Source organism: Diceros bicornis, chromosome 7 (genome assembly GCF_020826845.1).
Source record: "Diceros bicornis minor isolate mBicDic1 chromosome 7, mDicBic1.mat.cur, whole genome shotgun sequence".
NCBI lineage: Eukaryota > Metazoa > Chordata > Mammalia > Perissodactyla > Rhinocerotidae > Diceros > Diceros bicornis.
Window position 1 is genome coordinate 9,366,229 of NC_080746.1, and position 14,280 is coordinate 9,380,508.

The following is a 14,280-nucleotide window of genomic DNA, read 5'->3' on the forward strand; positions in this document are numbered from 1 at the left end:
CCAGGATGGGGCTCCTCGGAACCCACCCTCCTCCTCCTCCTTCCCAACCAGAAATGCCCCGGCTTGCCACAGTTTGGAGAAAAGGCTCCAAAAGGCCCCACCTGCTCAGCACTTCCACCCCTGTTCCTGCTCCTCACCTGCTGAGCAGGTGAGACTCTAATCCTGGCTCAGCCACGGTGGACCTGAGGGCCCCACCCCTCCCCTCTGAGCTCGGTGGGGAGAAGCAGCCTCCCTCCGCTCCCCCGGTGTTGTAAGATCCAGCTGGAGAGTTGGTAATGTGCTCTCTTGGCACGCTGGCTGTGGGCAGTCTGAGGGGCTCTGAAATGGCCCCTGGGACCCCAGTTCTACAGGGCCCTCTCTTCCTGGGACAGGACCATCCTCCCGGGAAGCCAACAGGAGATTCTGCCTGCAGCCACCACTAGGACCACATTCCACTCCATCTACCCACCAAACGTGGTAGAGTTCCGAGTGTGCTTCCACCTAGGCCTGCTCCTCTAGAGTTTCCTTGGTTCAGTTCTGGCCAAGGGCAAGGGAGAAGGAGGTCTCAGGTGGGTTCTCTGAGTTCCCAGGGGCCAAGGACTGTGTAGTAAAGGATCGTAGGATGCAGCCCTGAACAGCAGTGCTGGGCCTGATGTCCCTTCTCCACCACTCAGGGCCCTGGGCCCCTGGACAACCTCATTTTCACCTGGGTCTGATGTGGTACGCATCTCATAGGACTGACTGTGGAGAGAATTCAGTCAAATAACCCATGTAAAGCTCTGAATGTATGTTTTACATTAAATGAAAGTTAGCTATTATTAATTATATAACAATAAAAATGTTATTTTTAATATTATATTCCACCATAAAAAATATTATTTATACCATATAACTAGTTATATAATGGTGATTATATAATGACTATTTATATAAGGACCAACAATTACTACAACTCCTTTCTTTCGTACCCCCATGGCGGCCAGTACCAGACTCCACCATGAACACAACTCGGCGTTGTGGACCACCAGGAGGGAGGAGATTAACAAGTTTACAAACTTAGGGAAGAACCAGGAAATCGCTTTTCACCCCAAAAATCATCTGCCTCTCTTTACATGGTCTGAGGGGGCTGCCTGGTTGGTGGGGTGAGTACTTGTTTGAGAATCAAAATTCGGGTTCCAGGCCCTTAGTTCAATAGCCAACGTAGGATAATGGCAAGAAAACAGGGTTTACAACCAGAGACACTTGGGTTTGAATTATACCTGGGCCCACTGTGTGACCTTAAATTACATCTGGGCCCACTGTATGACCTTGAATTACAGTTGGGCCACGGTGTGACCTTGCATTATACCTGAGCCACTGTGTGACCTTGCATTACACCTGGGCCCACTATGTGACCTTGAATTACACCTGGGCCATGGTGTGACCTTGAATTAGACCTGGGCCACTGTGTGACCCTGAATTACACCTGGGACCACTGTGTGACCCTGACTTACACCTGGGCCACTGTGTGACCCTGAATTACACCTGGGCCACAGTGTGACCCTGAATTACACCTGGGCCACTGTGTGACTTTGAATTACACCTAGGCCACTGTGTGACCTTGAATTACACCTGGGCCACTGTGTGACCTTGAATTACACCTGGGCCACTGTGTGACCTTGAATTACACCTGAGCCACTGTGTGACCTTGAATTACACCTGGGCCACAGTGTGACCTTGAATTACACCTGGGCCACTGTGTGACTTTGAATTATACCTGGGCCCACTGTGTGACCCTGAATTACACCTGGGCCACTGTGTGTCCTTGGGTATGTCACTTCATTTCTAGGAGCCTCAGTTCATCTGTAAAAAGTGGGTCAGAACAGCTAATTAGCACTGTAGTTACCTTCAAAGACCTGGCATAAAGTGGGTCTTCCATGGTGAACTCAGTTACTCTTGTCCTGTACAGCCTGACTCCTTGAGAGGCTGGCCCTGCCCCTTCATTTCCCACCTCACTCCTGTATGGTGTGCTCAGCACCTACCTGCCTAGTCAGTAGTTGATAAAGTAAAAACAGCTTTCCTATGGTGACCACAGATCTCAGGAGACAAACTAGGGTAGATGAGCTACAAGTACGCAGGCGCATCAGAGATTTATTCAGTGCTGAGCGCCGGGCACAGCACTGAGGACACAAGATGGAAAAGACAGCCGTGGGTCCTGCCCTCAACAAGTTTCCCTCTGTTTCTTATTTACTTTTGTTTCTTTGGCATCTGACATACAGTACGTACTCAGTAAAGGTTTGAAGAAATTAAGGGAGATGAGAAGGAGGATAAGGGGTAGGTGGGGAGGAGGAGAGAAAGAGATGATCCCCTCCAGGTGGTGGGAAGAGCCTAGAAGTACAGGCAAAGATCCGGGCCTTTGATGACGGCAGGGCTGGTTAGGGGCCTGGCGGGGGCGCGTGCCAGGTCCCATCAGTGGACAGCCAGCACAGGACTGCAGTGGAGCTCCAGGGTAAGGGGGGCTCAGATTTGGGAGAAGTCTGTAATCCAGGAGGGAGGCTCAGGTGCTGTGCTTCAGACAATGGAGGCATTAGAGTTTCCACCTCGTGGGAAGGAGAAAACATGAGGAAAGTGGTGATTTAGGAAGATAAATCCAGGGCAACACCTGAAAGCATTCAGAGTCTGTCTAGAGAACGCAGGCTCTGGTGCCAAGGGCCCGGACATTGGGTGGTGGCAGTAGAATGGAGAGGAGAGGGTGATTTGAGAGAGATTAGGGAGGAAGGCTGGGCCAGACTGCGTGACAGTGACAGAATAAAAATAAAGCATGAAAAGGGAGGTGACGCTGACTGCCGGGCTTCACACCAGGAGAACGTCATTGGATGAAATGGGAAACTGAGGCAGAAAACCTGGGATAGATGGTGCAAGGTGTGTTGAGTCTACAAGAAGAGCAGGCCCTTAGGGTGCAGCACCTACCCTGTGCTCAGATCCGAGTTGTCCGGGTGGGCGGGGTGCGGCGTGAGCTCCTGGATGGATGACCAGGCGGTATTCTTCTGTTTCTCACAAGACAATGCAATCCCTGCCTCAGAGCAGGTCTCAATAGACGTGTGTTGAATAAATGTTCTCAGGGAGCTTCCTCTCTACTTAATATAATACCTGGAGGTTACAGAAAATGATCCCTTTCACTTCTTTGGAGGAGGAAAGACAAGAAAGAGAAACCAGGTTGTGAGGGAATGGGTGGGGAGCCGTCTTTGGGCAAGAACGCACCTCACACCACAGGTTTACACACGGTGTTCCTCGGCGCTCGTGAGCATGAAGAGAGGCCTCCAGGTCTGTCCCATGGGAGAAAAGAAAGTGGGCCCCTCCCCTCCACCTCCTCTCCATCCACAGCACCTCCCCTTGTCCCTATTCTAGATGGTGACACACAGCTTACGATTCTGTTTGAAAAAGCATCCCATTGATTTAAAAGAGAAAAGTATTTTTAGTGGCTTGTATTTAATGCACAAATATTAAAATTAGACTGAAAAAATAGGGCATTAACCATTCCCTCTCAAAAAATAATTTGCAAATAATGTTCCTTAGGTGGTTTTTGAGACAATCCTTTGTATCCATCTCCCTCCAGAAATGTTCTTTCCATATAAAAGCCAAGAGCATCCAAACAGACAAAATGTGAGAGCCAAAACCTCTCTCTGAAGCCTGCTCTGGAGACTCTGCTCCACTCAAGGCCTTCTCCCGCTCTTCCCTACCCCTTCAGGCTCCTTTCTGTAGACCCCAGGATTTACTCAGGGGGATCTTGTGCCTGCCCCAGCTCCTGGCTCTGAGACACTCTCCAAAGCGAAACAGTGACCACTCAGTGTCCACCTCCACGGCCTGCCTCCGCGGAGCTCTCCTCCAGAGCCAGGTTTCCATGGTGACAGCCCCCGTCTCCCCCAGGGCACTGCCACACAAGCCACGTTGGGGTTTCTCTCCGATAGTCCTGGACTCACCCTCACCCCCACCCACACATCCGCCTTGGGATGCTGCCTGCGCCCTGGCTCTCCAGTCACCCTCACCCCACCAAGAGGAAGCGGGACTGCGGTGGGGGAGGAATGGGACAATCACCCACTGCGGGCACCCCGGCTAATGGACGTTGGGGAGGGCTCGGGCGCCATTTTGTTTAGGACCTCCTCATTATAAACCCCTCAGCACCCAGCTGACAACGTGATAATTCTCTCTGATAACACAATCTGTGGCAGCTATCGCGGCTGTCTTGACACTGTCCTTCCTGCAAGAAGGATTTTGAGATAAAAGAATGAGCTGTGAAATCATCATTAGAGCCGGGAGAAAAGAGCCTAGGAAAGGAATGTTCTCTCCCCCCACACCCTCCCCGCTGCTTCCCCGCTCAGCCGCGCCCCTGCCTCTCCCTCTCCCCTCTCTCCTCTGCGCCCCGCTCCTCCTCTCTCTCCAGCTCCTCCTGCCTCTCTGCTCTTCACTCCCGCCCTCTCGCCCTTTCTCCAGCCTCCCCATCTCCTTCTCCTCTCTCATCCCTTCCCTCCTTCTCTCTCTTGTTTTGCTGCCAGAAACAGTCTAATTACAACAGAGAACTTGAAGAGAAGGAGAGAAAAAAAAAAAAACCCCACCACACATAGCTGATTAAAATGTCCTATGAAATCTAATTTGTAAAACTCAAATCAGAATAAAAAGTGTTACTCCCACAATTCAGGGCCTATTCGATTTTTAACTAGACTCTTCAGAGACCCAGCCAAGATCTCATCAGGTTGTAAACTCAGCTACCATGCCGCCTGCCACCAACTCTCCAATGTGGACCTCTGTCTGTCCTCTTAGGGGGCTCCGCCACACGCTCTGCCTCCATCCCAGCTCCGCCCAGGTTCCATACACCACTCATTCCCTTCTTATGGCCATCTGCTGCTGAGAGCTCGGCCCCATCTGTGGTCCAAGCCTGAGGCTTCACGTCCCCAAGATGGACAACAGCCAGTGGCCAGGACCTCTGTGGCCATCACTGACCCTCCCGGGTCGGGCAGGAGAGGCTGTGGCAGCAGCCTGCTCAGCAGGTCCAGTTTTCCTCGGTTGTGTGTCTGCATCTGCAGAGAAGGGTATGAGAAAGCATGCGGGCTCAGCAGTCGTGGACCTCGGGTCAAATCCCAGCTCCACCACTCATTAGCGGTGTGACCTTGGGCAGGTGACTTTGCCTCTCTGACCCAGGTTTCTTTGCTGTAAAATGGGGATATTTCTCCCGGGAAATGTAATCAAACAGGTTACAGAAAGGAGGGCGTGTGAAGCCCCGTTCACACCATGGCCCAGGAGCTCAGTAAGTGTAATGTCCCGTTGCCTGCTCAAGTGTGGCCCCCCGGGGAACGCTGATAACATCACCCCCCTCTTCGGCAGTCCCTCCAGGACCAGGCTTAGGGACCTGTGTACAGCATAGCTCAGTGGATGAAAACATGGTCTTTAGAGGCAGAAAGTCTTGAATTCACAGCCCTAGGCCTGCTGCTAGTTGCTCCCTGGACAGTTTAGTTAACCTGCAAGCCCCTGTGGAACGGGGTGGGTAAGGCTCCACACGGGTGTTGTGGGTCCTGTGACAACTGGAGGTCAGGCTGACTCAGTACTGGCTAAGCAGTTAACAAGCGCAGCTCTTGCCACTGTTTCCACCTGCTTGTGCCTCATTTCCTCATCTGGAAAATAGGGGTAAAAATACCCAGGCCGGAATTCAGCAAAGATGTACTGGTACCTCCTTCAGAGGTTGTTATGAGACTGACAATATTAATAAGCTAATATTTTCACATCTTGTACAATGCCTGGCATACTGTACACACTGTGGCATGTTTGTTTAATAAAATACGGCCTGGCTAGCTAGACGGTTCAGTGCCGTCTCGCTTTGAGGTGTGTATGGGGAGGCATGGGGTCACACTGATGATTTTCTCCCAAGTGATAGCGAGGCTGGAGTAGAAAGGGACAGGGAGGACGTGTGAAGACGATTTCCGGCTCCCTCAGCTACACCTTCCACCATACTTGAGCACCACTCGGCCCACTGAATTCAGCCCTGAGCCCATCCTGGGAGCCTCTAAAACAATAGTATTTCTTGGATTCTCAGGTTTAAGCAAAGCACACCACTCCCCACACCCACTGCCCTCTTGGAGCACAACCCCCACAGAATGCTTCCAGCTGGGGGTCTCTCTCCCACCCCTGCCCTATTGTGGAAGTGGTGGCATTAAGTAGGAGTTAGCCAAATGGAAAGAGGAGAGACGTGTCCCAAGTGCGTGAGGCACAGCCCTTTGGTGGCTGGAGGATGGCTGGACCATGGCTGGACCAGGTGTGAGTGTGCCCCAGGGACCGATGAGCAGGGAGGCTGGAGCAGGAAGCCAGCTCCTGAAAGCAGGGGATTAAGGTGGGGCAGTGAGGAAGCCACTGCTGGGCCCCAGGCAGGAAGTGAGGCACTCAGGGGGGGGCCTTGTCCGTGGGGCAGTGAGGAAGCCACTGCTGGGCCCCAGGCAGGAAGTGAGGCACTCAGGGGGGGGCCTTGTCCCCTGGCCAGCCTGGGCTCTGCTTCCATAACTTGTGGGAAAGCCCTCCAGGAACTGCTCCCTGCAAGGAACTGACCTCTGTGCTTGTCTCTTCCTAGGCCAAGTGTACTCCTTCAGCCAGCAGCCCCAGGACCAGGCTGTGGTGTCAGGGCAGCCGGTGACTCTGCTGTGCGCCATCCCCGAATATGATGGCTTCGTTCTGTGGATCAAAGATGGCTTGGCTCTGGGTGTAGGCAGGGACCTCTCAAGTGAGTACCCCCAGACCTCCCCAGGAAGGCCTGGACCCCATCCCTACCCACCCTCCACCCTCCCAGGGAACTCCGTCATCATAGGTGTTTGGGGATTAAGTCTCCAGCTTTTACTGCAGATCACAGGGCAGAGGCAGGCTAGGCAAGCCCTGGGTCCAGGATCCGTGGGACTTTGAGGGCCGCTCTGGCTACTGGTGATGAATTATAATTAATCCTCAATTCTGATGATGGGTCCTAAACCTAACACACTGTTGTCCTGAAGGGTCTATTCTAAAGTCAAACACGATTCATGTAAAGTCAGATTTCCAGAGGTAAAGTGTTCCTTTTTCTTGCTCCAAAATGTATTCCCCACTTAAGTTGCAACCTGGTTCTTCTCAGCTCCCACCCATTAAAGAGAGTCAAGTAGATTGAAAACTCACAAAGAAACTTGATTGATTTTAGGGGTCACCATGTGATGGGAAGAAAAGAAAAAGAGAGTTTAAAATAAATTCCAAACTTTATTCAGCCCACCCAGGCTGGTATTCAGCAAAAATGAGCTTGTAGGCTCTGGTGGCTGGCAGCTGAGCTCCCTGGCCGGTGCCATGCCCCATCATCTGTTAACCATCATGAATGTCAACCCTTAAGCTCATACGGATGTCTTTCTAATCCATGCTCTCCCCTGGGGGGGAAAAAGAATGGAATCATCCTCCTGGTCACTCACCCATCAGCCATTATTATTCTCCCTGGAGGAGGGTGGCCTATGACTGTTTGCTAGGATTAGCATAAACTATAACATCCAGAACAAGGGATCTGGGTGTCTCTGTGATTGGAGGATGGCTGAGGGTGGAGGAAGAGAGAAAAATATGTATTCAACTGAGAAGTAGCTTTGCCTCTCTCATGGTTTACAGCTGCAGGAAAATAAAAATCGAAGCACACTCAGGAACATGATGGTTGGGAAATTAATATTTTAAAATGTGAGTTATGTCTTGCCAAAAATGTATATTGAAGCATTATAGCCATGGTCAATAGCATCACAGGGTTTGAGTGCTGCAGCCCAGCTGAGCATCGGTAAAATACACAATAATATCCCCAAAATATACTGTGCTGCCGTAAAATTTAAGTATTATGGAAACTATCCAATTTCAGGGACTCTGAACTCCCTTACCCTGGAAAAACTGAAGGAACGCTATGACCTTCCAAACCAGAACCATTCACACTCCACATGGCCCTGAGATTGGCCCAGCATTGCTGCTAGTTCAGGAGGCTCTCTGGGTTCCTAGTCAGTGGTTTCCAGCTTTCGGTCAGGGACTGGGGTCTTGTTGGGTCTGTGGCCAAGACGGGGCCCAAGATCCCTATGGATGGTTCATAGAATGGTCATCACCACATGGGTAATTGACCCTCTGGCATCCATGTCCATGAATGGCTTTCTGGGATCCAGGACTAGGTCCTGCTAAGTGCTGAAGGACAGTGGACTCTGATGAACTGAAGTCTGCTTCCTCTCCAGCTTGACTCCATTTATAGAAAGAAGGTTGGTCCTCTCCTTGTACAGCCAATAAACAAACTCCTGCTAAAGTACGTGCTCTGTGTTTGATCACCTGTCCCAAAAATAGCGTCATGACAATAACGACAGATAGTTATATGCTTAATAAGCACTGTTTGCTTGCCTGATGAGAAAGTTAAAGTAATAGATCTCAATTCAATTCAGCAAGTGTTTGCAGAGCACTTAATACTGCACAAGTTTTCCCCTAGGGAAACTGAGGCCCATGCTGTGGGACTTCAGCCTGCTGCAGCTCTGTGCTCTTCTATTTTAACCATGTGGCCCTATCCAGTTGACCAGGAATAATGCCCTAACTAAGGCCTACCTGTCTTTCTGATCACCATGGCTGGAAAAAACAGTCAAAGGAAATGATTTATAAATATACTCCCTCGTACATATTGATGGAATACTTTTCTTTGAAGAAGGTCAAGTACTTCTCAGACGTTATCTCATAAATCTACAATGATCCAGAGGGAGAAAAAGAAGTATTTGACAGGTAAACAAAGTCACAGTTGAGAAAAAAATTGATTCAAATATATACCCAATCCCAATGCATGTGACCCTGGCTCCTAACCCCCCAAAAGCCCAGACGCCCTATCTGCTCTCCCTTCTACAGATGGGGACCTCTTTGGCTGCCCTGCCTCCCTGTCATTTTAATTTACACTATCGTTTATAGACTACTTACTACGTGCCAGGCACTTTGCATAGATTATCCTATCTAATCTTCACCGTGACTCTAGGAGTACTAGTACTGCCCTCATTTTACTGATAAAGAAATGGAAGCACAAAGAAGTTAACGTTAACTTATCCAAGACAACAGAGACAGGAAGTGATAGAGGTGGCATTTAACCTAGGCAATTTGACCATGCAACCCAGACTCTCAATAATTTTGCCTCCCCTGGGAGTAGCAAGAGAGAGTAATGATGCTGTGGAAGGAGCTAGAACTTCCTCAGAATCTATGCCTCTGGGCCTGTGATTTCCGAAGATGCTGCCAGTCCTGGGATAGCATCTCAGTTCCTCGCCTAATTAGGCAAATACAAACAAACCCATCACTGATGTTTTCAGCAGCTCATGAGAGCGGAATCCTGCTGCTGATAGCTTGCAAGGCAACAAAAACACAAGCTCCAGCCAAGATGCCTGCAGGAGACCAGGGACTAATCACAGGACAGCAGGATCTGGAGGCTGGGCCAGAGGGGCTGGGGGTGCTGAGCCAGCTACATCACAGGCAGCAGCAGTAGGGACAGGACTGGACTAGAACCCATTCCCAGCCCCTTGCCCTGGCCCTGGGGAGAATCGGCTTAACTTACCTGGGCTCCTTCCTAAAGCCCAGTAGAGGGCAGGAAGGGCGGGGAGGAGGGGAGGCCCTGCTCTCGGGGTACAGTTGATAGCCTGTAAGCATCTCCTGCCAGGCCTGAGCAGCTGTGGAGGGCAGGGCCATTTGATTGTATGATGGGGACGGTGCTAGTCATGAAGACATGAGCCTGAAAGGCTCAGCCGCACAGCGTGCACCCAAAAAGCATACTGGGAAGCCTGGTGGAGGATCATAGCAATCTCCACTGACCAGAAGTGGATGCTGGTAGCCCCTGTACAGCCTACCCACAGGGAACCCCGCCCCAGCTCGAAAAAACCCTTAGCTCATGGAGGTGGGAGGGGCCCTAGAGCTCCAATATTTCATCCAGGGTAGAAATCCCCTCTGCAATGTCCCTGACAGGTAATCAGATAACCTCGGTTTGAATACAGCCAGGGACAGCGATCTCATTACCACTCTGGCAGCCCAGATCCTTGTTGAACACCTCAAATCGTTAAGAATATTCTAAAGTATTTCCCATGTTAATTCTGCCTGTTGGAGCTAATGCTGCCCTCGGGAGCTACACGAACACATCTGACCCACATTAAGAGGCTTCGAAATATTTGAAAAGAGCTATTGTATGTCCCTCTGCCTGTTTCTGCCTCTCACTTGCTTAAGCCCTAGTCTTCTCTTTAAAAGCCCACATGTGGGGGCCGGCCCTGGGTGCAGCGGTTAAGTGCTCGCGCTCAGCTGCTGGCGGCCCAGGTTCGGATCGCGGGCGCGCATCGACGCACCACTTGTCAGGCCATGCTGTGGTGGTGTCCCACATAAAGTGGAGGAAGATAGCACGGATGTTAGCTCAGGGCCAATCTTCCTCAGCAAAAAGAGGAGGATTGGTATGGATGTTAGCTCAGGGCTGATCTTCCTCACAAAAAAAAAAAAAAAACCCATATGTGCCCAATCCCCTCCTCCCGTGGCACATTTCTGAGAACTCACACTGTCCTGGTGAAGGTCCTTCAGAAAGAGGAGCAGTTTGGGGCTGCCGGAGGGTGGGTGGGCCTCTGAGGAGAGAAGGGGACCAGGACGGGGAGGAGGTACTCTGTAGGGACTGGTGGGGGAAGGACAGAGCTCAGGGAAGGGGATGGATGGAGAACAGATCCTGCTGAGAGAAACTAAGGAGATTTAGGGCCTGAGACCCGGGACGAGAGGAACTGCCCAACCCTGCCGGCCTGACTGACTGGCGTTTATACTCCACCCTACAGAGCAGCAGGGAAGCTGATGAATGATTTAACACTCCCAAGCTTTTATTGATCTATTATTCACTGCCAGCGGTATAGGAGCCCCAAATTCCTAAGTGTCCTGAGTGCCTCGTAAGTGCTTAATCAGGCCCTGGGGGTGGGGATGGGTGGTAGGAATGACTAGAAAAGGGCTGCTTATGGTTCAAAGTGACCAGAGGTGCCAGGGCCCTGGTGGGTGGGCCGAGATTTCCCGTCCATCCTGAAACAAAACTTTGCCCCAAAAGTGACTCTTGACCCTTTTCCAAATGTTTATCTGTTTTCCTCCTTCTCTTTCTCGCACTCTGTCTTCTCTCTGTTTGTGAAGCTCAGCTGGGGTCGCTCAGTCTCTGGGTGTCTCCTTATCAAAATGCATGCCTACTGGGTAAACCCATGCCAAGCGCACCGCTTTCCAGAGGAATCACCTGCCGTGCCTGCCCACACTTAGCATTTCCATCTCTGCTCTGCCCTTCCCTCTGTAATAACGGCTCCCCCAACATTCCTCAACTTAAAGCCAACAATACCCTTAGAAACACACACACACACACACACACACACACCCCACGCCCCAACACCCTGGGAAAACTCCCGTTTTCACGCTCCTTACACTGAGATCAGGGCCCTGAGCAGCTTCCTGCTCTGCCTGCTCTGAGACCAGCCCCTGCACAGGGTCCCGCTGCTGCGCCTGTTTGTCATGAGTGCCTCCTCCCCCTGCCCCAGCCCCCCTTGATGGCCTGCTGTCTCCACAGGTTACCCACAGTACCTGGTGGTAGGGAACCACCTGTCGGGGGAGCATCACCTGAAGATCCTGCGGGCAGAGCTGCAAGATGATGCCGTGTACGAGTGCCAGGCCATCCAGGCTGCCATCCGGTCCCGTCCCGCCCGCCTCACCGTCCTGGGTAAGAACCGTCCCCCACGTGGGAGTGAGTATGCCGTGGCAAGCTCCACGGGCTCATCTCCAGAAGGGTTCCTTCCAGCCAGACTGGAGAGGCCTCCCCACTGGGCAAAGCCCCCAGGTGTTGTCCACAGGGCTCTGGCCACTGCTGCCCCATGGTGTCAGTACTCCCTTCCCCACCAAAAGGGGGAGAGTGGAAGTTCCTGCCCTGGAAATCAGAGAGCCGAGGCCAATTGACCTATGACTCTGTCCCACCCCACTGTGTTTGAATCCAGCTTGGGGAGCTAATTAGGGCTCCTGGATGCTTATTTATTCAATCAGGAAGCACGTTCTGCACACGTGATGGATGTCAGGGCTTCTGCGAGACGATGGAGAAACAGAGAAGAACGTGACACGTCCTTGAGTCACTTCTTTCTGGGTGCTAACTAAACCCCATCCCGCCACCTCCCTTGTCAGAATCAGCTTGAATCTTGATTCTCCTGTGATTTCAACATCCACAGGCGCCCCTGACCCTGTTCCTTCCCTCTCTTCATTGCCCCCTGGGGCTCCGGGCTCTCAGGTGGAGAACTGGACTGCCTAAGTCTCCCTAGGAAAATTCATTTCAGGCTCTTATTCCAGATCATACCTTTTCGTCCTGGCCTCCCTTCATCTCAGCTTCCCGGGAGCCCAGTGTCCCTGGGACATCCTGTCTGAAGAGGTCCCCACTCCTTCACATGGGCAGACCTGCCTGAAGACCAGGGAATCGTTCTAAGCTAGAGTTTAGCCCCTCTGGCTGGGAGCCCAGCCTCACACGCGGTAATAAGAGTTCACATTTGCACAGCACTTCACAGCAGCTCTCAAAGCACTTGCACTTGCATACCTCAGCTTCCCGACACAAGTCTGTGGGACAGGGACTGTTGCCTCAGATGAGAAACTGAGGCTCAGAGAAGCAAAGCCAGCCCAGGGTCTCCGGCTCGGCCTCCTTGCGCCACCTCCCTGCCTCCTTCCGTGAGTCTCTGCCAGGCAGCCTGTGGGATAGAGCAGGGCAGCCAGAAGAGGGAAGTCCCGTTCCACACTGCCGCCTCTCAGCAGCTGCTGTGAAGGTTTGACAACAGGATCAGCAGCTGGGGTGCTGCCTCCTCACCTGGGACATAAGGCGTAGGGCTGCCCAGAGATGAAATACTTAAGAGAGTGTCGGGTTATCTTCAGATCTACACGGCCAGCACATGGGGCAGATTATCCCCCACATAGCGGCAGCAGGCAGGCCCCAGAGGACCACTTACCAAGCTCAGAGCTTGGCTTCTTGAGACGGGGAGGAGGAACTCAGGGCCAACCCCAGACACCTCCTTCAACTTTTGAGTCTCCTCTGGCCTGGGATGAAAGGAATGAGAAAATAAACCTCGTCCGGCAGGGTCAATAAACTGGGATTACTTGGTCAGTAGGTGGGCCTTCCAAAAAGTAAGCAGGAATCGTAAGAAAGAGGCAGCCATCTTCATCTCTCCTGAGATGGTGGCTATGACGGGAAGGGGTCTACAATTTGGTGTGGGGGCTGAGGGAGGAGAGAAGGATTTAGTGCCTAATGTATTTTCTGATTTTTGAGGATTGCAAAATGCCAGAACAGATTTCCTAAGTAAAGATTTTCATCTTCGGAGGTTATTCAGCCCCGCGATCCTCAGAAGAATCTGCCTCTGCTGTCTTGTGCAGAAGGACCAAAGGATGCTAAAATGAGAAGAACCTAGGCATTGTCCCCTCCTGACTTCATGCAGGACCTAAAACAGATGGAGACGCATCTCATCCTTAAGTTCTTGAGATGGTATCAGAGCTTCACCGGGTCATACCCAGCCACTTACAGCCTCCTTTCCTCTGTAATATCTCAGATAGATAACAAAGTCGCAATTATTCTAGACATTTTACAGATAAGGACATTGAGACTCAGAGAGGCAAGGCACTCACAGGAGATCAGACAGCTTAATTAACACTCAAAATAGACCCCAGATTTTTCAACTCCAAACCAAAGTTCACTGCCCCATCTCCACATTTTGAAATGCCAGCTGTATTTCCTTTGTCTGGTTGGTTAGGAGCCAGGTTTCTGAGAGCAAGGTCTTGGAATCTGAGCTGAACAGACTCGATTTTGTCTCGGGTCACATCTAAAAGGCATTCACTCCCCCTTCTCCCTCTCCAGTGGCATAACCTGGCACTGCCTTCTGGGCACAGAGCTGGTTTGTGTGGGGGAGATGCTGTACAAGTCTGGAGATCAGTGGAAGAGCGGGGAAGGGAAGTTTCCGGGGGACCCCAGCAGGATGGCCTGGGTGGGATTCCTGAGAGCTGGAGCGGGAGCCTGAGCAGGCATCTGTCCATCAGCCTTTCAAGCAGACTCCACAAAAACCATTCCTCCTAAGCAAACTAACCCCGGGCAAGAAAGAGCTTCCCCAGGCTCTACCTAGGGTCCTCCCTGACTGCTCAGGGCCACCCTAGGTCCCCACCCCTCAGCTGGTCCCACAGCTGAGGTACCCAGCCTGGCGGAGTTTCTCTGCGGTGTACAGCCCCACCTACTGCCCTGGAGGGAGGCGCTGCATGCAGAAGCTGACCCAGCCTTCTGGAAAGGGA

General features: G+C 51.8%; 1 protein-coding gene across 2 annotated transcripts in view; it reads left to right on the forward strand.

Annotated features, from left to right (window-relative positions):
- Positions 1–14,280, forward strand: part of KIRREL3 (kirre like nephrin family adhesion molecule 3) — a 529,519-nt gene that overhangs the window by 430,191 nt on the left and 85,048 nt on the right. For both annotated transcript variants that reach the window (XM_058544827.1, XM_058544829.1), the window contains exons 3-4: positions 6,572–6,721; positions 11,549–11,698. In XM_058544827.1, the coding sequence (XP_058400810.1) occupies positions 6,572–6,721; positions 11,549–11,698 (300 nt within the window). The remainder of the gene's footprint in view (positions 1–6,571; positions 6,722–11,548; positions 11,699–14,280) is intronic.